Source organism: Pongo abelii, chromosome 23, assembly GCF_028885655.2.
Source record: "Pongo abelii isolate AG06213 chromosome 23, NHGRI_mPonAbe1-v2.0_pri, whole genome shotgun sequence".
Classification (NCBI taxonomy): Eukaryota; Metazoa; Chordata; class Mammalia; order Primates; family Hominidae; genus Pongo; species Pongo abelii.
In genome coordinates this window covers 46095183-46120305 of record NC_085929.1, presented here as the reverse complement: position 1 = coordinate 46120305, position 25123 = coordinate 46095183, and the positions used below count along the sequence as shown (strand labels likewise).

The 25123-nt window shown below is 55.1% G+C and overlaps 1 protein-coding gene across 1 annotated transcript in view; it reads right to left on the bottom strand.

Moving 5' to 3' along the window:
- The window catches only part of LOC129052671 (voltage-dependent T-type calcium channel subunit alpha-1I-like), a 52007-nt gene that overhangs the window by 10797 nt on the left and 16087 nt on the right, over positions 1 to 25123 (bottom strand). The window contains exons 3-4 of the mRNA XM_054543485.2: positions 20374 to 20471; positions 4725 to 4884 (exon numbers count right to left, since the gene is read on the bottom strand). Coding sequence (XP_054399460.2) covers positions 4725 to 4884; positions 20374 to 20471 — 258 coding nt within the window. The remainder of the gene's footprint in view (positions 1 to 4724; positions 4885 to 20373; positions 20472 to 25123) is intronic.

Here is a 25123-nt window from a genome sequence, read left to right as displayed (position 1 = left end):
TTATAAGAAAATATGGAATATTTTTTGTTAACTCAGGATAGGTATAACCATTCTGGGTAAGACAAAAAATCCAAGTTTTGTAAAGGAAAAGTTTGACCAGACTGACTACATACTAATGTAAAATTTCACTGAGACAAAATATACAAAGTAAAAAGACAAGCAACAAATTGGGATAAAGCAGACGTAGGCAAACTTTTTGTGTAATGGCCTGTATTCGCAAATATTTTTCTGCAGAGCACATGGCCTCTGTCCCAATAACTCAACTTTGCCATTGTAATCTGCAAACAGTTATAGGAAATAGATAAACAAGTGGGGATAGCTGTTTCAATAAAACTTTATTAACCAAAACAGGCCATAGTTTGCTGTTGCATGGGATGAAGTATTCGCAACATACAAAGGAGATAAAAGGTAACTATCTAAAGCAGGGGTCCCCAAACCCCGGGGCCACACAGCAGGAGGTGAGTGTCCAGCAAGGGAGCATTACTGCCTGAGCTCCACCTTCTGTCAGATCAGTGGTAGCATTAGATTCTCATAGGAGCATGAACCCTATTGTGAACTTCACACTCAAGGGATCTAGGTTGTGCACTCCTTATGAGAATCTATTGCCTGATGATCTGAGGTGGAACAGTTTCATCCCAAAACCATCCCCCGGCTCTCGTCCATGGAAAAATTATCTTCCACGAAACTGGTCCCTGGTGCCAAAAAGGTTGGGGACCGCTGATCTAAAGCATACGAAAATCTCCCATAACTCAATAAGGAAAAGGAAAAATAACCCACTAGGGGGAAAAAAAAAAGACAAAAGATAAGAACAGAAAAATTCACAGAAGAAATAAAAAATGGCCAATATATAGGAAGAAACACTCACCAATGGAACAAAATAACCAAATGCAAACAAAAAATAATGAGATCATTTTACACCTACCCAAATGGCAAACATTTCATGGTTGGTAATATTCAGCATGGGAAAGAATGAGTGTAAACAGACACTCACATACACTGTTGTGGGAGTATACATTGGTACAACCTTCTTAGAGGGCAATTTGGCACATCCATCAATAATCAAAATGTACACATCCAACCCAAATACATATGGTCACCTGAGTCTCACACAGGCACCCCTGCAATTCAGTGGAGAAAGGATAGACTTTTCCACCACTGGTCCTGGGACAATTGACTATCCACTAAAAATAAATCAATAAATCTTGACCCCAACTGGGGCCAGGCGCAGTGGCTCACGCCTGTAATCCCAGCACTTTGGGAGGCCAAGGTGGGTGGATCGCTTGAGGTCAGGAGTTCGAGACCAGCTTGGCCAACATGAAAACCCCATCTCTACTAACAATACAAAAATTAGCCATTTAATAGCGTGGTGGCATGCGTCTGTAATCCCAGCTACCCAGGAGGCCGAGGCAGGAGAATCGCTTGAACCTGGGAGGCGGAGGTGGCAGTGAGCTGAGATCATGCCACTGCACTCCAGCCTAGGCGATAGAGTGAGATTTCATCTAAAAAAAAAAAAAAATCTTGACTCCAACTACAAACCATACACAAAGCTAGAGATGGACCTCAGACCTACATGTAAAGGATTTTTTTAAAAAAGAAAGTTCCTAAAAGAAAGCACTGTAAGATATTTTCACAACCTCTAGAAAAGATTTCTTAAACAGGACACAAAAAACAATGCTAAAAAAATGATTGATAAACTGGACTTCATTACAACTAAGAGTTTCATTCATCAAAAGACATCGTTAAGAGAGCGAAATGTAATTCCTTCTTTTTCATGTCTGTGAGTATTCCGCTGAGTGAGTACGCTGCCACTTATTTATTCATTCTGCTGATGGTTTGGGGTTGTTTCTGGTTTTTTGGCTCTTATGACTCATAAATATTCTTGTACACATCTTTGGGTGTATATAAGCCATCCCTTTTTTGGGTAAATACCCAGGAGTGCTGCCAAATGACAGAGGCAAGATTTGACCCTGGATGCCAGGCTGGGGCTCCGATTTCTAACCCACACACCACACCGCAGCAGTGGGGCTGCCTCGATCAGGAGTACCCTCCCCACCTACTCCCTGTCCCCCCCCGACCGTCTGCCTGGAGACATTTTTCTTGAATCTTTTAGGTTCAGCTCAAGGTCACATCCTCTGAGAAGCAAAAAGTCCCACTGGTGCTCTGTGAAGCGAGAAGCCCCGTTGGTCCCCACCCTGGCTGGTCTTGTACCCCCTCTGGGCTTCCAGACCTCACTCTGCCAAGCCCAGAGCACCCTGAGGCCTAATTTTCAACACATGCAGTTCCCCAGTGAGATAGTAAAGAGGGCAGTGGCCAATAAAGGGTCTCTGCATCCCCAGGGCCCAGCATAGGGCCTGGACCCTGGAAGGGGTCGGTGAGTGTTTGTGGAATGACAGTGTCCTGACACCCACACAGCCAGGAAGAGGCTGGACGCTTGCTGGAAGCCTTGCTGTTGGCCCTGGGTGAGTCCCTTCCCATCTAGGCCTCAGTCCCCATCTGCATAGTGACGGGTTGGGCTGAGGCTTTCAGTGGCCCCATCTCCCACCTGTGCGTGTTACGCCCCAGGAGGGGCCCTTCTCCGCCCTGACGACTGAGCTCTGTCCATCTCACAGGGCCCACTGTGCCAGAAGCTACAGGCTTCCAGGCAACAGCCCGGCTGGGGAGAGCCCGAAAAGAGGACTTTGAGGAATTCCCCTGCCCAAGACCCTGCCTGGTTCCCCAAGATGCTAGCTAGGATCTTCTCAAATTCCAGCTTTCTGATCACCCAGAAGAGATCTTGCCGCCTCTTTGTGAACCCTGGTTACCAACTTCTCTGCTCCCTGCCCTAAACAAGCCTTGTGAGTTAAGGTCTAAGCCTCCCTTATTTCTACAGGAGTCACAGGCCTGGGATGACCCTGGCCTTGCTCTCCACCAGACGCGTGTGAACTTTACTCATCTCCTTTTTCACACAACACTGACCATCCCCCAGCCCAATAGGGCATGTGAGTTAATAACACCCACCCTAAGAGAATGAAGCCAGGAGCTCAGAGGGAGGCGCGGCAATCACCCGGCATCTTCCCTTAGGGCGTTCTTTCTCCAGTGACATTTCCTTATATTTATTATTCCCTTCCTGGGGCGGGGATGGGGGTGGACCAGATAAGGTTCCTCTTTAACACAGCCCAAGCACATCCACAGCATCCTCTCTCCAACTCCCCTATTGCAGCTGACACAGGGCTGGGGCCATCTCATGAGGCCTGGGGACGACCACAGTGTTGGAGACATCAGGGACCGGGACGCAGAATCTCCAACACGCCAGGCCTAGGAAGAACTGGTCCTCGCTCCCAGCCTGCCTCTGGGTGGTAAATGCACTCACACATCCACTCACTCACTCACTCATTCCTTCAACAATTAGTTGGGAGCACCTGTGCCAAGCCCTGCTCTAGGGCCTGGGAAGAGTTAAGCCCCAGGTGCCCCTGCTGTAGTAGAGAACTCACATTCCAGGGGCCTCCAGAGACCTCGGATGACCCCACAGGAGATGATTTCAGAGAGATGAGTCAAGAAGAAAACCCAGCAGGGCTGTGTGATGGCGAGCTTGGGGCTGGGGTGGTGAGGGAGGGTGAGGGAAGGCCTCTAGGAGGAGGCGTCGGGTGGGCTGAGCCCGCATAATAAGGGGCTGGCCACGGAAGGATCCAGGGAAAGAGCCTTGTGGGACAGAGGGGCGGAGCTCACACTACCCTGACTTCGAAGCAGCTGCCTCTCCACAGCCCCACTGCCCCAGCAGGGCCTGCCTCTTCTGGGGGTGGGCACAAGTGTAGACCTCCTTCCTGAACCCCTACTTGGGGCCCTTACCCACCAAGGTGCCCCTGCTGTGGTCTGCCCAGGTACCCTACTGTTCCCCCACAGCGATGGGTGGATGGGCCAATTCCTACCCAACTTTCACCCTTCAGCTCTGCTATCCTCGCCCCAACCAGACAGGCCGAGAGGGAGAAACTAGCCCTCACCTGTACAGTGTCCCCACGTACCCACACCTCCTACAGTCACCTTGGTCCATGATTGACAGACTGAGAGGCACTCACTAGAAGTGTTTGAGATCAGCTTCCAGCCCTGCGCCTCTCAAGGGCAGGGACCCCCTCTCCTGCCACATCCTGAGACCCGAGCACAGGCTCAACAAAGGAGAGTGAGAACATGGATGAAGATGCTCTCCTGTTTCTGACTCCCTGGGGCCTGGCACTTAGTTGGCGCACGCCATGCATATCTGAAATGAATGCATATTCACGTCCAAACACATACGCGTAGGTACATGTGTGTGCACACTTATCCCCCACCTCTACAGAAGCACGGGTTCTATAGGTGTCCAATTTTTCAGACAACTAAGCCCAGCTCCTCCAAGATCCAGAGCTTGATTTGTGTGTCAATAATCCTCTCTCAGAGGAATGTCTCGCCCCCTGCTTTCATACACAAGCGGCCAAATGGGAGCTCACCCTTCCTGGATGACTCAGCCACCAAGGGGAATGAATGTGCTGTGGGCGGAGAGCCAAGTTCTGTGCCTGCTCTTCAGGTTTTCTGTCTTCTTTTTCCTCCTGGGCATCACTTCTGCTTGTGTCTTAACTTCCCTTTCCCCTCCTACCTGACCTCTCTTTTTTTGCTGCTTCTACCCAATTGGTCCTGATTCCCAATGACCCAGAAGGTTAAAACTGTGTTTTAGTAAGAGTACCCAGAGCTGCATGGGTGGCAGGGGCTGAACTCACATGGTGAAGTTCTCCTCCAGGAAGCAGCGGTTACGCAGCAGGCCCGCCCAGAGCTGCACGCCTATGATGCCAAAGATGAAGAAGACAAAGAAGCAGAGCAGCAGGACATTCCCCAGCATGGGCAGCGTGTCCAGGAGCAGGTTCACCAGGATCCGCATACCTGGGAGGGGAAAAGGTGGAGGGATGGTCAGACAGGGAGCAGAGGTCCCAGAGAGGAAAGAGTGAGAGCAAGGTTAGAGAAACAGGGAGGGGGAGGGGGACGCACTGTCAGGGGCTCCTTGCTGTTCCCATCCTGTTCAGTGGCTGCCAGATACACCCTCTCCTTTGTATCTGCCCCTCCACCAAAAAACCATGGAAATGGCTCCGAGCCCCGCTCCACTTACACTAGATTGTGAATGAACAAGCAAGCATTTATGCAGCACCTTTTATGTACCAAGTGCTCTTCTGCATACTTGCACAAATGTTATCTTCAGTCTTCATGACAACTCTGTGAGGTTGGTACTATTATTTCTATTTTATAGAGAAGGCAACTGGAGACTCAAAGAACTGAAACTGCTTGCTGTAGGTCACACAGCTCAGAAGCAGCAGGGTCTAGATTTAGACCAGGTGTCTTGACACAAAGTCTAGCTGTCTTTTCACAACGCCCTTGTCCCAGCAGCCTGGGACTGAGGCTGGTTCACCTTAGTATGCCCAGCACCTGCACAGAGTGGTCGTAGTACATGCCCAGTGAATGTGTCCTGAATACCCTTTGTCTCTGGGACAGTCACTGTTCCCCTTGACCATGTCAGGACACAGCAGTACCAGCCAGAACTACCACTCCCACTGCATGATGGAACCAGGCAGAGCCCCCAGAGCCACCTTCAGAAGAGCCAAGGGCCTGCTAACGGGCTCTACAGAGAAGGCCCACACAGGAGTCCATAGCCCCAAAGAACATGAACAGCTGGTGGGGCACCTTTGAGTACACACCCTCCCCCTAAGATCCTGTAGAGTCCATACTGCCCACCTCTCTAGCTTCATACCTCTCTCAATTTGCAGTCTATGCCTTGCAGTGCCAAATTATTTGAAGTTCCCTAAACATACCATGAGATTTCACCTCCATGCTTTTATCCTTGCTGTTCCCTCTTCCTAGAACACCCTCACTCCTCTCTTCTGCCTGGCAAATCCCTATTCAGCCACCACAGCCCTGTGAAAGCTCTTTCTGTGAAGGCTTCCAGACTCTTACATCATCCCAAGTAGAGTTCATCCTTCTGTCTTCTGCTCTGGGCAATCTCAGCACCTCTGACCCAGCCTAGGCTGCCATGTACAGTTGTGCAGGTTGTATACTGCATAACCTAGGAGGTTCCATCCATATCAATATCTCGTCTTATTCTAGTCCTAATATATAGTTGTCTGTTTACTTTCCTATCTCTTCCACTAGGCTATAAGGTTCTGGGGGCAGGGCTCTTGTCTAAGCCACCTCAGTATTCCCAGAACCCAGCAGGTCCTGGTCCAGAAGACAGGCTCACCTACCATTTGTTCAATGACTACTCATGAATGAATGATGTGATAAGTCATGGGGAGGGAGTGGAAGATTGGAGAGAGGAAGATGGAAGGATGGTGACAAGTAGAACAGTGGCCCTGTCCAGATGGTTGTGTATGCTAGGGATGAGCCTGAGGTGGTTATTAATGAGGAAAATTATTTGGAATTTGCATCACAAACTCTGTGTGCAGTGATTTCCAATCAATAATTAATGCCCACCCTATCTTCCCTCTCCACAAAACTAGGTCAGCCTCCTCTCAGGAAAGACAGTGGAGCTTGCCTGCAGGCTGCTTCACCCCACCGAGAGCAGGCCAGGCTGAGGGCTCAGCTCCCCACCACCCTACACTCCCAAGCAGGGGAGCGAGGCGTGTACAGCAGAGGAAAGGGAAAAATAGAACGGGTGCCCTTGTAATCCATCCAGATGGATTCCCTGACTCAAGCAGGCCAACTGCAGGCCTTTCTGGTGCCCCATCATTCATTCATTCATTCATTCATGAAACACATAGTAAATGCCAGCTGCATGCCAGGCATGGCGTTGGGCACATGGGGAATCCAAAGACAAATAAGACCCATTTTTTACCTCCCCCCCAACCCTCCCCCGCCCACACACACACAGCTCACAGCCTGGCAGCAAGGGGACAGGGAACCAAGTGTTGAGCCAAAGGACCGTGTCTGGGGAGTGGGGCCGCTCCGGGCACATTTGCTGAGCTGGACTCCAGGATGCGAAGCCTTGGCCAGCAGAGGGACTGGCATGGGCAAAGGCGCTATTCCTGAAGGCTGTTGCAGGGGGCTCTGAGGAGTGTGGGGCTCTGTGCTGGGTGGCTGGGCAAGGGGGTCTGCTGGCATATTTCTAAGCAGGCAGAGCCCTTGATCAGCTCTGAGCTTCAAAAAAGAATGGGCGAGCCCCGAGGCCAGGACAGGGGCAGGAGGCAAGCACAGAGGGCCGTTAGCAGCTGGAGAAGAGGCTGGATGAGAAGGGCCTGGAGAAGGCAACTCCGCACAGTCCCAGCCTGGCTGCTTCACTCCCGCTCCTGCTTCTCCCTCGGGCCGGCCATTGTTGCTCAATTAACTACATCTCCCTTGTTCTCTGGGATATTGAAATTCCGAAAGGCTCCTGCAGACCTATCCGGCTGGCTTCCCTGAATGGCAGCCCCGTCCCTCCTCCCCGACCCGCCTCACTCTGCCCAGCTGGGCCCCAGCGTACTCCACAGCCCTCCCTGGGGCCCAGGGAGTCCCAGGGCCACAGAGCCCTGGCATAATTAGTGAATTAAGGACTTAGAACTACTTTATCTCTTCCTTGCCAGGAAGAGGGGCCACAGGATTAGGGAGTCAGGGAGGACCCCAAGAGACCACGGCTAATCTTCCTTTTATGCCCACGGTCAAGTAATTAGCCAAGACAGGTTGGCCGGTTACAGTCTGCCCTCAGTGCCTCTGGAGACTGGCATGGGAGGTGGAGGCAGGGAGAGAAGAGAGAAAAGCAGGCAGAGGAGAAAGTGAAACCAGGAGTGACAGAAACAGAGACAGAGGACAGAGAGGAAGAGCAGAGAGGCTACCTGCAATTCACCATCTGCCTCAAACCATCCTTTCTACTTCATCTCCTGCCACACCTTCCCCCGGCCAAACCCTCCTCCTCCAGGCAGTCCTCCCTGATTCTCACCCCCAGTTAGTCACGAAGCCCTCCTGCCTCTCGTTGCCCCAAGGCGCTCACTTACTCTCAGGACGGGCTTACCTGGTTCTGCGTTCTTAGTGTACCTTTTCAGGCCTGCTGCCTGGAGCAAGATGGGCCATGATGGGGATAGGCTATAGGCAGCCCCATGAGTGTGATTGAGAGCCCTGGCTCCCCAGCTAAAAAGGGGAAGGGGACCCTGGAGTCCTAAGGACACCTGATGCAGCCCCCAGCCCAGTGACAGCCCAGAGCACAGACCCAGGACATGACATCTGGGTCCCAGTCCCAGTAGGGTGGCCTTGAGGCAAAGCTTGCCTTCTCTGGGCCCCAGTGGCCTCATCTACAGAGGGGACAGTGGCTCCTGTTGAGCCAGCCCTTCAGGAATACCACGGGGCCAGGACACCTCTGATGGAAGATTCCCTGAAGTCAGAAGCCTCCAGCAGCCCATACACCCCATGGGAAAGTGCAAATCCTTATCCCCAACCTTCCTAGCCCCTGCTCACAGACTCCTCCCGAGTCTGGCCCCACCTCCCTCCATCCTCCCTGCCACATCTGAACCTGCGGCACCAGCCAGACTGGCAGTTCCCAGCATCCCCACTCCCCAGCCCTGCGCACACTCTGCCCCCACCCACGACGCCTCCTCCACCCTGCCATAGGATCCCGGGACCGCTGTGCTGCACCCAGCCAGCCAGACCCACTTCCGGTCCTGGAAAGCCCACTTTCAGGGCTGCCTCCGTGTCCTTGCACATGCTTGAAGGGCCATCCCTCGCCTCCTTTCTGGGGATCTCAGCTGAGCGGTCACCTTGTCTGGTGCCTCTGCCATGAGTTGCCACTGCCCACCCGCCCTCCATCATAGCCTGTGCCAGTTCCCGGCTCTGCCTCCTCCTCCTCGCTGGACACCAGGCATGCTCTGCACCCAAGGCCAAGGCGGCTGCTCTGCGTTCTCCCATCCAGACCAGGACCGGGCACAAAGCAGCCCCTTGAAGGCCGACAGCTTGAATGAGTAAAGGAGCAATGGGCGAGTGAATGGAGCCACTCAGCAAGTACTGAATGAGGGCTGGCTCCGTGCCGGGCACTGTGCTAGGCTCTGGGGATACATGAGTTGTAAAAAACCAAAACAGAGTTCTCTGTCCTCATGAGGCTCACATCCCAGGTAGGGTAGGGAAAAACAGGCAATAAACCACACGGGTGATACATAAGGACACGTCCTCGTTTGTTGGCTGAAAAGTGCTATGAAAACAAAACGGAGAAGGGGGAAAGGGTTGGGGGTTTGGCCTGGGGTCAGGTGAACGTTAAATACGGGGCCAGGAAAGGCAGGATGATGCTGAGCAGAGACAGGGAAGGGGTGGTAGAGTCGGCTGAGGGGCTGTCGCTGTCTGGGGGACAGCCCTCGAGTCGGAGGCAGCCTGGACAAAGGAATGGGGGCGGGAGGGAGTCAAGCACAGCCACAGCTCAGCAAGGAGACCATGCGGCTCGGGGGAAGCCAAGCAGGGATGAGGCTGGGGAGGAGACAGGGCCAGGGGGCTGGAAGACTTGAGCTTCTCCAAAGGGTCATGGGAGCCACCGTAAGGGTATAAGCAGAAGGGAGACGTGATCTGGGGAAGAGGTGAGAGAATTGCCGGGCTGCTGGGCAGTGAATGGATCGCAGGGGGCCAGGGCAGAGGAGGGAGAGCGTCAGCTGCACAGTCTGCAGTATCCTGTGCAGACGCCCCTGTGGACAGCGCCCCGAACGGCACACACATCTCTGAAAGGGGGCCAGGGGCCTGTGGGCTCCACAGCTGTGTGGTCTCTGCCTCCCGGGGGTCTCGCCTCGGACAGAAACAGGAGCGCTGAGAGTGTGGCCCAGGAGAGCAGTGGCTCCCTGCTCTGTGCCCTCACTGTTGAGATGGCCCAGGCCAGACACTGGGCCCTCTCCACCACCCTCACGGCCTGATGATTGGGCCTTCCGTCCCCCCTGCTCCTCTCCGTCCTGCCTGGCCGTCGTACACTCGTCATTGTGATAAACCGGAAGATGGTGGGGCTGGGCCCAGATAATGATGGCAGTGGAGTGGGGAACGTGGTGGATTCTGGAGGTATTTTGGAGGCCAAGCCAAGGGATAGGATGTGGATGTAGGAGGAAGAGGGCAGTTGGGGACGACTCCAAGGTTTGGGGCCTGGAGCCACAGAGCGGCCTTCAGCAGGGGTGGGGCTCCATCTGGAGATGTGGAGCTTGGGGTGACCGGGGTACATCCCCATGGAGTTGCTTTGCCAGATCTTGGGGTCTGGAGTTCAGGGGAGAGGAGTCTGGCCCAGGAGTGTCATGTGAAGCATCAGGGTGAGGACAGTCTCTAGACAGCACTGAAAGCTGGGGGCTTGGTGGCGGCAGATGGCAGCGGGCAGGTGGATGGAGCGGCTCACCCTTTTTGGCGACCCCTAGGCTAGAGCCTCTGCTTGAGAGAACCTGGGCAGCAGCCAGGCAGAGGCAGCCCCTTGGTGGCAGTAGGGACACCTGAGAGGAGGTAGCAGGAAGAACAGGAAGCACTTCCTGACAGGCATCACCTCTGGAGGTTTGGGGTGTTCTTGGCAGAGGGGAGCTGTCAGCCCAGATCAGTTCAGCCACTCTGCCAGGCCAGCTCCCGTAGAAATCACCAGACGCGTGCCAGCCTCTGCCAGGGCACAGCCCGTGGCCCAGAAGAGTGGAGTCGGGGCAAGGGGAGCCGAGGCTGTGGCCTGGCCACTGGGGGCCACTCTCCCTGGACTGGCCGGGTCAGTAAAGGGGCTGGGCGGCTGGGAGAAGCCGCCTGCTGCTCCTGCCATTGCCGGCGCCAACTAATCAGGGGCACAGTGGGCACCGGGAGGCCTGGCTAGGCAGCAGACGGCCAGGTTGCCGGGGTCACAGCTGCCAGCCCAAGGCCCAGCCAGGGAGGGGCCTGTGGGCTGGTGGAGGGCCTTGGTGCCCACTGCTGAGAAAGGAAGCCAACCTCAGCCAACCAGCAGCACACTTCCCCCATCCCAAGAGAGGCCTCAGGTCCCTCCCAGAGCTGGCAGCGCTCACACCCTCAGAGGCTGGCCCGGCTGTCTCACTGCAGGTCCCCCCAACCGCTGCGCCCCAAACCACTCCTAGGCATCCTTCAAATGTCCTACCACCTCCTCTGGGAAGCCTCCTCCTAGTCCAGGTAGGCGCCCTTTCCCATGGGCCCCTGCCCCCATCAGATCAGGCATCCCACTGGCCTGCGGCTGTCAGCCTTTGGGGAAGGGGCTGTGCCTGATCTTCGCCCCACATCTGGCCAGGGTCTCGCCCAGAGAACCCCAGGTGGATTTTACTTTGGATGAATGATGGAATCAAACCACAAGTCAGTGAATCCACAGTGGCCCAGTCCTTTGGTCTGGTGTCCTGTCCAGGACACTCCCTCCCTCCGGATTTGTAGAACAGAACGCAGAACTCGACCTGAGGGAGGGGGAAAGGGAGGCACTGCCTTTGCCCTGCCCCACCCCCAAGCACTTCTCCCTGCAGAGTCCATGCTGCTCTTTCCTGTTCCCAAATCCAGCGCTGGCCAGATGCTCTGGCCAGATGTTCTCCCACCCACCCAGCCCCGCTTCTTCCAGGAAGGGAGCAGCCCTGGGGAAACTGGCCCCCCTCATTTCATCTCCCTGTTTCTCTCCCTCCTTCCCTCTCTTCCTTCCCCATGGGGGCTGTCAGGCCTTTCTCCCTCAGGACAAAGTGGGAGCCCCTTGTGGGTGCCTAAAACAGACAGCCCCGAAGTCCAAGCTGTGGCCTGGCGGGGGCTGATAGCCCAGTAGCCTTCCTTCTGCTCTCCCCAAGCCGCGAGTAAACACATGCTCCAGGCGAAAATGCTGACACTTCCACGCCAACTATTTCAAGGTGCATCTCTCAGACCTGTCCAACAAATACCCACCAAGGCCCTTCCAAGAAGGAATCCTGAGGCCTTCCTCGCCCCTCCTCAGCACGGCTGGCCTGACCATGACCCTGGTTGGGCAGGCACCTGGGCAGGAAACGGCCTGGGGCGCGGGGTAGGCGCCTGCTGTGCACTAACCACAGTGCCATCCTGCCTCCTGTCCTGCCTCGTGTCTTCAGCCCGAAAGGGGATCAGCACCACGAGACCTGTGTACCCCAACAGTGAAAGGCACTCAGAGGTCTGGAGCAGACCAGGCTGAGGGGGGAGATGGAAGGAGAGAGGGCCTTGAGGCGTCACTGCAGCCCACGGGACCTCTCTCCTTTGACCCTGGAAGTGGGCAGGGGTGTTTCCTGATGTCCTGCAGACAGTGGGGACGGGGGTGGGTGTCTGGCGCCTACATGCTAAAAGAACGGAAAGGAGGTACTGAAACGGAGTGAAAAGCTGTAGGGTCAGGTGAACACGGGTTCAAACCCTAGCTCTGTCCGCAGCCACCTGCGTGGTCTTGGGTAGACTAGTCAACCCCTCTGCCTGCTTCCCTATCTAGAAAGTGGGTGTCACAATGCCACTAACTTCCTAAAGCTGTAGTGAAGATGAAATGACACTGCCCATGTAAAGCACTGTGATGAGCTTGTCGCAAGCACTTGATAAACGTTAGCCACTTATTGGGGGGATCTCGAGGTCCAGAGATCAAGACCATCCTGGCCAACATGGTGAAACCCCGTCTGTACTAAAAATACAAAAATTAGCTGGGTGTGGTGGCACACGCCTGTAGTCCCAGCTACTCAGGAGTCTGAGGCAGGAGAATTACTCGAACCCAGGAGGCGGAGGTTGCAGTGAGCCGAGATCACACCACTGCGCTCCAGCCTGGCAACAGAGCAAGACTCCGTCTCAAAGAAAAAAAAAACTTTAGCCACTTATGATTATAATTAACTCCCTAGAAGATGTGAACAACCCTCTCCTTTTCCCGCCACGCAGTCCCCTGCCCACCCACAGGATGCCCATCCCAGGATGACACCTCCACTCCACCTTTGCACATGCCAATCTATCTGCCAGGCACACCCTCTCCAACCCTCAGCTGATGAGTGTCTTCCAAAACCAGCCCCTAAGAAGACGTCCCTGACACTCTACGTCCACCCTCACTACTCCCAGCACCTTATCTAGCAGCAGCACCTGCGGATCGCGTAGGCACACGAGACTGCACGCAGCTCTCTACACCCACGGTGGCATTTCAGCCTTCCAAACCAGATGGACATCGGTATTATTAACTTCCCTTGAGAGCTGGGGAAATAGAGGCACAGAGAGGCACATGGCTTACTCAGGGTCCCACAGCCAGTGGCTGGAGGCCCTGGGACCAGAACCTGGCCTGACAGCACAGAGCAAACCTCCAGCTGGTGGTGCAGCTGAGGGGATGGCAGCCTTCCCCACAGCATTGTCAGGGACTGTGAGCTCGGGCTCAGGGCTGCCCCTGAGCTCCCCAGGGTCTGCCTCGCCCCTGCGCCACAGCCTGGGTCGGGGGAACTATCGCCTCGCTTTGCCAGGCCTTGGCAGTGACTGCCCTCGTTTCTTACTGGAGAAAACAGCTCTTTTCATATGTAAATGACTCAGGCAGTGTGCTTAGGGAAGCAAGGCAGTGCCTTGAGAGATGTATAGGCTGGGGGTGGGGTGGGGCGGGGGCACATTTAGAGATAATTCAGCCCCATCTTGCCAAGGCCCAGACAGAGGCAGTGACTTAGGAAAGGTCACACAGCGAGGAACCAGAACCCAGACTCCCAACTCATAATTCGGCGCTTCCTTCCTCCCTCCTCAACCACCTCTCTGCTGTCTTCCTCTCTTTATCCATCAGAGGCTGAGTGGCCTGAACAAGGACCTGCAGGGGTGGGGTGGAGAGACACGTATTTTATACGATTCTGTAAGCAGCACCATGATGTCCATGTCCCCCGATCATCCTGGACAAAGTTGAGAGCCACGCATTTAATCCAGTTTATCCTCCTGCTTTGTTTGTACGACTAGGGAAACCGAGGCCCAGAGATGCCAAGGGACTTCTCAGGTCACACAGCAGGCATATGGCAGAGCTAAGACCAGAACTTTTATTCCCTGACCCACACTTGCATCTTCCTGGTTGTTCGTGCTGGAGCTTTGCAGGCAACCAGCCCACTCCTCATGGCTTTGCAATTAATAACCCATCACTTGACTGTGCCCATCGCCAGCTCTCTAGCTTGCCCTCTGGTAATGAGACTAAAAGCTACAGGCTACTGTTGAAAAGACTGTGTCCCGGCTGGGCACGGTGGCTCACGCTTGTAATCCCAGCACTTTGGGAGACTGAGACGGGTGGATCACAAGGTCAGGAGTTGGAGGCCAGCTTGGCCAACACAGTGAAACCCCATCTCTACTAAAAATACAAAAATTAGCTGGGCGTGGTGGTGGGCACCTGTAATCCCAGCTACTCGGGAGACTGAGGCAGGAGAATCTCTTGAACCGGGAGGCAGAGGTTGCAGTGAGCCAAGATCATGCCACTGCACTCCAGCCTGGGTGAAAGAGCTAGATGCTGTCTCAAAAAAAAAAATTAAAAATAAAAAATAAAAATAAAAAAAATAAAAAAAATACTGTGTCCCAGGGCAGAAGCAACTCAAATCGTAAGTAGGAGAAATGTCTGCAGGAAAATCATATTTAAAAAAAAAAGAAAATAAAAAAACCAGGCAACCTGTGAAATCTCTCTAGGAAGCATTTCTAAGAGCCTGATCCACCCCTTCCCCACCTCAAGTCACTCATCCCCTGGTGGCTCTGGGCAGAGGACCTGGCACCTGAGGACAAAGCTGTCTGTCCGCTGAAATAAGGGTTAGACCAATGGACTTTCAGCCCCACGTGCTCCAACAGCCTGCGGCTCCTGTAGAATCGCCTGTGAGTATCTGCAGGGCCCTTCCAGGGGAACACCGGGTGCTGGAGGGCCAGTGCTCCCAGTAACTCCCCAATGCTGGTTCTGAGAGACTTTTCAGGCTGTCCTCTGAGAAGCGGAATCAGGCTCCGCGGTGGGAAGCAGACGCTCCCCCAACTCGGCGTTCCTTGCTGCCCAGCGGTGGCCACTAGCAGGAGGAGACCCTGAGGAAAGGCTCGGAGCCCGCTCGGGGCTCCCTCTGTAATTGGAGCGCACGGGGATGTTGGGCACACAGGGTCAATCCCTGCCTTCCCCAGAGGCCAGGGCAGGCTGGTGCTGGGGACCGGGAGTGTCCTCCACCTCCAGGGAGCAGTTTAATGAACTCCCCACACAGCGGGAGAGGAACCAGGAGGCAAAGAGGACCTGGAGGGAGAGGCACAGGCGGCCACACACACGTGCAAGGCGCGCACACGCTCTTCACACACACACACCCTCACAGGCGCGCGCACACACACACACACACCCCCTCACAGGCACACACATGCTCTCTACACACACGCTCTTCATACACCCTCACAGAGACACACACACTCTTCACACACGCGCTCTCACAAACACACCCTCACAGGCACACACACGCACTTCACACACACACCCTCACAGGCACACCCCTTCACGGACACACACGCTCAGAGGCGCACACAGGCACCCACACGCTCTTCACACACACGCTTTCACAGTTTCACAGACACACACATGCTCTACACACACGGGCACACACACACTCTTCACACACATACCCTCACACACAGGCACACACACTTTTCACACACACAGACACACCCTCACAAACACAATCTAACAGACACACACAGGCACCCACATGCTCTTCACACACACACTCACAGATATACACAGACACACACACCCTTCACACACACAGACACACACACAGACACACCCTCGCAGGCACACATGCTCTTCACACGCGCACACACTAACACACATGCTCACAGGTATACACACACCCCCACAGGCGCACACACTCTTCACACACACACCCTCTCGCATACCCTTTCACAGGCACACAGCACACACACACAATGATACACATGTGCACAGGCATGTACACATCCTGACAGGCACACCCCTTCATGGACACACACACGCTCAGAGGCACACACACACTCTTGACACATACACACCCTTTCACATACACACCCTCACAGGCACACACACAAACTTCACACACACACCCTCACAGGCACACCCCTTTATGGACGCACACATGCTCAGAGGTACACACACACTCTTGACACATACACACCCTTTCACAGACATACCCTCACAGGCACACACATTCACGGACACACACCCCCACAGGCACACACAGGCTCATAGACACACACATGTTCACAGGCACACATACTTTCATAACACACACATCCTCACAGCACACACACCCTCACAGTCACACACCCCTCACAGGCATACCCCCTCACAGCACACACACACAGGCACACACACTAATAGGCACACACACCCTCAAAGTCACACACCCCTCACAGCACACACACACACACACACACACAGGCACACACCCTCACAGGCACACACATCACAGCACACACTCTCACAGGCACACACTCTCACAGGCAGACACACAGCACACACACCTTCACAGGCACACACTCTCACATGTACACACCCTCACATGTGCCCATTCACGTGTGCAGGCCTTCACATTTGCTCACGTGTGCACACACATCCTCAGATGCACACATTGTCACATGCAAACACACTCTCCCATGTACTTACATGTGCACACCTCACAGGCACATACTCACCTGTGTACACCCTTCATTGCACACACACTCACTTGTGCACACACATGTCCTCACACGTGTTCTCTGGTGGACACACCCTCACACGCACACATACCCTCATACAGATGTAGAGAAGCTGGCCTGGCGAGAGCGAGGCCTCCGCCCCGTGTCCCGTCCCATGCCCCTGAGCCCGCCTCCAGCCTCAGCGGTCCCATCACAGTGCTGTCCCCTGCTGGGCAGACCCTAGACCTGACAGGAGGTTCAGATCAAGATCACGCACAAACATCCCTTGGGTGCGGCCCCCTGCAACGTGCACACACCTCTGGAAGGTGACGGTGCCTGTGGGCTCTGTGGCCTGGAGTGTGACCCCGGCCCCATGGCAGCTGCCTGCTGAGGGCAGCCCCCCGCCCTCCCCCAGGACAGAAACAAGCAGCACTTGTGGGTGGGACCCAGGAGTGACATGGCCCCCTGTGCTGCCCCCTGAAAGCCGAGGTCCCTCCCGCCCACCCAGGTGCCCACACTAGACACTAAAGGAGGACCTGGACTGGGCCCAGCAGTCACTCTCCCATCCATTTGCTGCTCTGTGTCCCGCCTGCCCTTGCCCAGTACCGGCCATTCGCTCACACCTGTTCCAGGAGCAGTCCCACGTCCAGCTCACCCCCACTGCCCCCCGCACCCCAGCCAGGGGTGTTTCTAAAGCAACCACATGCTAACCTCTTCCCACGCTCCCACTGCCCTCAGGCACATGGTCCATGCCCAGGCCCTGTCCTCTCCAGCCTCATGCCCCACCCCTTGGTCCACCCAGCCTGCAACCCCCAGCTCCTGCAGCTCCCTCCCCAAGCCCTGTGCACTCCCTGACCCCCTGCTACTGCCGCCCAGCCCTCCCCCTCCACCCACTCAATCCCCATCCTCCCCGGGTCTCAACTCAGACATCCCCTTCTCCCGGAGGCCTCCTGACCCCCAGCCCCATTCTCCCTGCCTCCTCATGCCCGGCACAGGAGCATGTATAGCTCTGTGGTCCTGACACAGTACATAGCTCAGTACACCTGCCGACTGTGTCCATTTCATACATGTCTTTGGAGCGCCTTCTGTCCGCCAGGCAGAGTTCTGGGTGCTGAGTGCACGGAGGCCACCTTTTGGCTCATTTCCCAGTAAAGGCAGGCGGGGCACATGGGAGAAAATCACACACTGTTGGAGAAGGTGTGCTGGTTTGGTTTGGTCCTTCCTGAACTGCTGTTTGGTCACACTGAATTGCTGTGCGACCCTGGACTAGCCACAACCCTCTCTGGACCTTAGTTTCCTCATTTGTTAAATGTGGGAAAGATGGTTTTGAACCAGGTGATCTTCAAGGAGCCCTCTGGGATTGGAGGGGATGAGAAGGACAGAGAGAAGCTGGCCCTAAAATGGCCTCTCCGCATGTCCCCTCCCTGCCCCCAAGGGGGTCTCTCCAGGGCAGTGGGTAGGGGCCGGGCTGGTAGAGCTGAACTGCCCCTCCCCCTCCCGCACAGCTTTGGTCCCCACTACTCACTCGCCCTACCTCGCCTCCCAACCCCTTCCCCAAGACCCTCACAGTAGCACTGAGGACCTCCAGCGTTTTCTATCGTATTGTGACCTTGAGACTCCAGTCCCCAGGCCCCCTCTCTGCCCTACCCAAGCCAAGCCAGTCTCTCTCAGAACAAAGCAGGATTGGGCCACCCTCCAGGCTCAGAAAGCTCTGCCACCCTCCTAATCACCTTGCTCCACAGATATTCTGAAGCATGGCCTCTCCTGCCCCGCCAGGCCTGCCCAGACTGACCGATGCATTCTGCAAGCCCAGGGTCAGGCCAGCCCCACGGGGTGCTCAGGATGGATGGGCCACAGAGGTTGGCTGGGTGGGGTGGGTGACACAGCCCCAAGGCCCCAGGGCTAGGAATTAGGGGAATGGGGACAGCACTGTCTGTGGAGGAGAAGCAGGTGCCGGGAGACCTGTACTCTTTGGCAGATGGGGAAACAGAAGCTCAGGCAGGGAAGAGAAGCAAGGGGTTAGACACAGCCAGGAAATAAGCTGGGCTGAGGGCAAACAGAACTCTATTCAGATTCCAGCTCTGCCGCTGAATTGCTGTGTGACTTTGTGTGAGTCACTTAACTTCTCTGAGCCTCCCACAGGTTGTTGAGCCATCAGATGTTAAGTTCCTGGACCATAGGAAGTGGGTAGATGCCTATAAAAGCCCCATGCAGCCAGGTGCGGTGGCTCATGCCTGTAATCCCAGCACTTTGGGAAGCCAAGGTGGGTGGATCACCTGAGGTCAGGAGTTCAAGACCAGCCTGACCAATATGGTGAAACCTCGTCCCTACTAAAAATACAAAAATTAGCCAGGCATGGTGGCACATGCCTGTGGTCCCAGCTACTCGTGAGGGTGAGACGGGAGGAGAATTGCTTGAACCCCGGAGGCAGAAGTTGCAGTGAGCCGAGATCGCACCACTGGACTCCAGCCTGGGCAACAGAGCTAGGCTCTGTCTCAAAAAAAAAAAAAAAAAAAAAAAAAACCCGGGAAGGCAGGCAGGGCCCTCATCCTCTCCTTCCCCAATCTTCACCACATCCCTAAAAGAGAGCAGTGAGGAGTCAGAAGACCTAACTGACTCCAGCCTTTGCTACTCACTGGCAGTGCGTCCCTGGGCAGGTAACCTTGTGTCTCCAAGTCTTAGTTTTTTCATCTGTAAAATGGCAACAGCTCACCTCCCTCAGAGTGACTATAAGGCTCAAAACAGGTCATGGACATGAAAACTCTACAAGACTGGGCAGATGTCTGGGCTTATGGTTGCAAGATAACCTCTCAATACTAGGTGAGCGGGCAGGTGGATGGATGTGTGGGTGGATATATGGATGGATGGACAGGTGGAAAGGTGGATGAATGGATGGACAGGTAGAAAGGTGGATGAATGGATGGACAGGTGGATGTCTGGCTGACTGTACAGATGGATGAATGGACAAATGGAAAGATGGCTAGAAAGATGAGCGGATGGATGGATGGATGGATGGATGGATGGATGGATGGATGGATGGATGGACAGGTAGATGGATGGACAGGTAGATGGATGGACAGGTGGGTGAATGGACAGGTGGGTGGATGGACGGATGGGTGGGTGGATGGATGGGTGGGTGGATGGATGGGTGGGTAGATGGATGGACAGATGGATGGGTGGACAGGTAGATGGATGGACAGGTAGATGGGTGGATGGACGAGAGGATGTTTGGGTGGGTGGGTGGATGGATGGATGGATGGATGGATGGATGGATGGACGGACAGGTGGATGGGTGGACAGGTAGATGGACGGACAGATGTGTGGGTGGATGGATGGATGGATGGATGGGCAGGTGGATAGGAGGACAGGTGGATGGATGAACAGGTGGCTAGGCGTATGGGTGAGTAGGTACATGGATCTGTAGTGGGTGAATGACAGAGCTCAAGTTCTAAGTCAGTCAGCACAAGTGAGGGAGTCAGGTTTCATTGCCCCAGTGAAATGCTCTACGACGTCCTCCTTCAAACTAAGCAGCTTCTTTTCCTATGGGTGCTCGCGTTGACATCCTATGAAGACCACTCTCCCATAAACCCTTTGTCCCTGAAAAGCCAGACTCCCCGGCATGCTCTCCAGGCTCTCCTAGGACTCAGAGGCATCGGGACCACTTCCAGTGTCCTCAGGCCCATGAGCTGTATGGGACAGGGCACATCTGTCCAGACACCACAGGATCCCTGAGCACACCCGGGCCCTAGTCAGTCTTCTCCAAGTGAATGAAGCAGGGTGGGGGGTGGGCATTGGCTTAGTAGGCCAGGGATGGGTTGGCCAGGGATGGATCAGCCAGGAAGTGTGGACAGGGAGGGGCTGACTCACTGGGCACACGGTTGATGGCTTTGAGGGGCCTCAGGACGCGCACGGTGCGGATGGCCGACAGGTTGATGTTCTGAAGGTCCAGGGAGTACTCGACCATCCTGCAGAGAAAGGGGAGAGAGTGAGGGATGGTGCTGGAGGCCAGCTGGGGCCAGGGCCCGGGCCACAGCATTCTCCAGCCACCTGCGCACATCTGCACAGACAGGGCAAGACAAGACAGCAGTTGGATCTCCAGCTACACCTGGCCAACATGTGGCCTGGGGTTGCTGGCCCTTGTCTCCTCCTCTGTAAATGGCGCTGGTGACAGATGTGGGCAAGGGCTGAGAGCATGAAGGGAGCACAGATGTTGGGCCCCCGCTGTGTGCCCAGCGCTGTGCCAAGTGGCTCCTGCCCTTCAGGCCCATCCTCCTGGCCCGTGGCCCATGTCAGCCCCAGCTTCCAGAGCAGCCTCTGAAAGCGGGAGGAACATCTCCTGCACCAAACAGCTCCACGCCCCACACCCCTTCCATGCTCAACTAACCCTGCAGCTCTTTGGAGGCAGTTTGCCTCCTCCAGGAAGTCTTCCCAGATCTCCCTCAAGAGGCAGACCTCTGAGGTCCCTTCATGGTGGAAGCACAGAAAACCTTAGTTGCGGAGGACAGGGAGATGGGCCCGGCCTGCATTTCCAGGATGACCCCCCTGCCCCCATCACCAGACCCTTCCCCTGGCACCTCCCACCCCAGGACTTCAGCGCTGCTGCCAGCTCCGCCTGTCACCACCCATGTCACCACTGTCAGTAGGAAATGAAGGCTTTTCCTACATGCTGCACAAACCTGTCCGACTGTTGTGAAGCCGCCGCCCCCTCCCGCTGCTTGAAGAGTCATTGAGTGAAAGCTCTGTTCGTTCCCTGAAATGCCACCACCATCCATCCCCCACCCGCTGGAGCGCATGCACACACACCTCCACACCTGTGTGCACACATGCTCAGTCACACACCTGCATACACAGAGTCACATACACTCACACAACCGCACACCCACACACACACACACAACCACACACCTGCTCACACACCTGCAGTCTCACACACACACACACACATAACCACACACCTGCACACACACACAGAGTCACACACCTGCACACAGAGTCACACACATGCACACAACCACATACCCACACACCCAGTCACACACCTGCACACAGAGTCACACACATGCACACAACCACACACCCGCACACACACAGTCACACACCTGCACAAAGAGTCACACACATGCACACAACCACACTTGCACACAACCACACACCCACACACACACTTGCACACAGACTCAGAGTCACACACATGCACACAACCATACCCCCGCACACACAAGCACAAATACACACACACAACTGCACACCTGCACACACACACTCACTCCCTTTTTGGACATCCTCATACATGCACACTCCTACTCAAGCATAAATTCAGATGAGGGGGAGTGACCCAAAAAAAGTGACAGAGACCTAGAGCTAGAGACAGAGACCTTGGGGACCTGAGGGGGAGGGAGGAAGGAGGGAGGGGGGAGCTGGCAGAGAGCAGGGAGGGAGGAGGGGGGCAATGGAAGGAGCAGGAGGAGGGAAGAGGGGGTTGGGGGAGGAGCGGGGAGAGGAGGCGTGCGGTGGGCGGGGGGCAGCAGCCAGGCAGAGAGGGTGAGGGACAAGGGTGACCTGGAAGGGTCAGCGAGGGAGCGGGACTGCATGAGGATTCTGTGCGTGGGTGAGCCCAACTGTCATTTTCACATTTTGTAGAAAGAGCTCTCCAGGCAGCCGGGAGACACGTGTGACGGAGGGGCTGCGGGGGTGGCACACACAGGCACACAAACAGGCGCTGGCACCCGTGGGGCCCAGGACTGCCGAGTCCCATCACAGGCAGCCAGGCCCAGCTCCAGCCAGCCCTCCCCACCATGCCCCACCCCCACAGACGCAGCCTCTCTTTCTCCTGCCTTGGTTCTCCAGATCCTGTGGGGGGCGGTGTGGGGGGAGTCAATCCCTAGGGAGAGCTGGGAACCCCCTCAGGCTCAGTTCATGCTTTGCTGGGTGAGCTGGAGGTGGGGGCTCCCAGCCCACACCAGACTGAACCCATCCACGTGCTGCCTTCCCAGAGCCCAGAGGGCACACCTGCCCAGCTCTGGCAGGCACTCATCGAGGACTTGTTCCCATCCCCATGAAGCCTCGCCATGAAAATAAACAGATGCCTGAAAGATGGATGGGTAGATAGAAAAGCAAGGCTGTTTGAGACCCTACTGGGTGCCGGGCACTGTTCTCTTTACCTGTGGGAAGCCATTTCAATCTCCATTCATTTGAGCACAGGCCCATTATTCTCTCCTGCCACAGCCTCCCTCCATTCCACCCCGGACCAGAGCGAGCCACATCCATGACTGGCTCATTGAGAGAGCCCTTGGGATGACCCCCTGCTGGTCCCTAACTCCCCTCCCCTACACGGCCACCAGGCTCCACCTTCCCCGCCCAGTCTAGGACTATTGGCTCTCAGTTAAGTGAGGACACCAACCACGGCCCCTGCCCCAGGATAGGCTGGGGGACAAGAATGCCCTCGTGCACAATTCAGCCCCTTGATGACAAAAAGTGTTTTCTTTTTCTTTTTTTTTTTTTTTTTTTTTTTTTTTGAGACAGAGTTTCACTCTTGTTGCCCAGGCTGGAGTGCAATGGCACTATCTCGGTTCACCACAACCTTCGCCTCCCGGGTTCAAGCGATTCTCCTGCCTCAGCCCCCTGAGTAGCTGGGATTACAGGCATGCACCACCATGCCCAGCTAATTTTGTATTTTTAGTAGAGACGGAGTTTCTCCATGTTGGTCAGGCTTGTCTCGAACTCCCAACCTCAGGTGACCCACCCGCTCTGGCCTCCCAAAGTGCTGGTTTACAGGTATGAGCCACCGTGCCCAGCCAACAAAGAGTGTTTTCTTATACTTTGTGTTTCTCTACAACAAGGGGTGGCAGGAAGAGACTGATCCGGGGTCCTCAATGAGATACAAGTTGTGACTGGATGTCAAAGGGGGGGCCCACGATGACCCAGTTAGTAACTTTAGGGTCTGAACACCTCCCAGACCCCAGCCTTGCCACAGGAGCCTGATCAGACACGTGTGCTCTCGGATACAGATTTGGGCAACCTCCCCGCCATCCGCCCCCATCTTGGAGGGGAACGGAAGCAGCCGCTGCCTGGCAGTGCATTTGAAGCTCCCAGACACTCTGAGCTGGTCCAAATAGGGCAGGCCTGGAGCAACACACTGGCCCAGCCCCTTTCCTTCACCCCATACATGACCCTCTGGGTCTTCAGCACGGGAACACACCTGCAGTCTATGTCTGTGGCAAACATTCCCCAAATTCCCCTGTGAAGCCCTCAGACCCCGGTGAAAACTCTCCCAAGAAAACGTTCCTGTAGAATCTGGTGTCAAGATCTTAGCTCTGAGCTTCCTGGCAACCAAGTCAAAAAAGGAAATGTGATATTACTGAGTTCTTAGCAGCATGAAAGATCTTGACACCGTAGATCCTTCCAGGGAATCCATTTGCTTAAATGTTTCTCCTGGGTCCTAACTCTCCCTTCTCCACTTCATGAACCATTTGCGGGTATTCTGGGGTGGTTGCATCTCCTGTCTGGGGGAATAAGACGGCATATAAATGCATTCAGTGAAGAAGAAACATAGTAGCTGCACAGTGAAGAATCGGGTAGTCCTCATTCTTCTCTGAGCAGAAGAGGATAGACAGGAGGACACAGGACAAGGGTGGGGAGAAAGGAGGGAAGAGGGAAGAGCACTTCGTTGGGAGGGAGGAATTGTGGGTTTAAGTCTGTGTCCTGGGAACCTCGCTGTCTTGACAATGACTCCATGCACCAACTGGCCCAACCTGGGACAGCTTGCTGACAGTTCCACTCTCCCTGTCCTATCCCGGATCACCCTTCCTCTGTCCCGACAGTGGCACAAGCCTCCCAAGTGCCCTTCTGCCCCCTGCTTCCTCCCCTACAGGCCTTCCTCAGTCAGCAGAAATCTCCTAAACTCAGACCTAGCTGTGTCACTCCCACTTAAAACCCTAGTGACTCCCCATTGCCTTCAGAACAAAGAGACCTTCAAGGGCCTCCATAATATGGCCTCAGTCCATCTCCCCCAAGTCTCTGCTCACCCTAGGTGCCGTGTCAGACATGAGCACCACGTCTCAATTTTTGCTGAGGGCCACCTGGGATGGAAGAAGCTATCTCCCTCCCCTTCTCCTCTTTCTATCCCAGTGACAGCCAAGACAGCTGGGACTTCCTGCCCACGTTCCAAAAAGAGAAGGTAAGGAAGGGCCGCCTTGTGGGCTGACTCCCCTCAGGCCCCAAATAAGACATCGCTTACAGGAGTGAGAAATTAATTCCTAATTACACAGTTACTTTCTCACGCAACTTCAGTGCTAAAAGTCTAAAAAAGAAATCAACAAAACCTCCCCACTACCTCCTGCCAGCTCCTAAGCGCTTAATTAGGTAAGAAATGTTGTTTTAAAGAGAGTACTTCCATCCTGAAGTCGCCCCAGGAGGAGGTGGCTGTCTTCTAGGGAGAGGGGCTCCCATGTGGTCAGGCTGGTAGACGGGCCATGCAAAGGAGGGCAGGGAGGGTGGACACCATTTCTTCCCAGCACCCTCTACTCCAACCTTATTCCTTGAAGAGCCTCCCTCCCTGGCTCCTGGCTCCTAGCAGACGTCCAGAGACCCAGGCCTGGTCCACCAGAGGATCCCATGC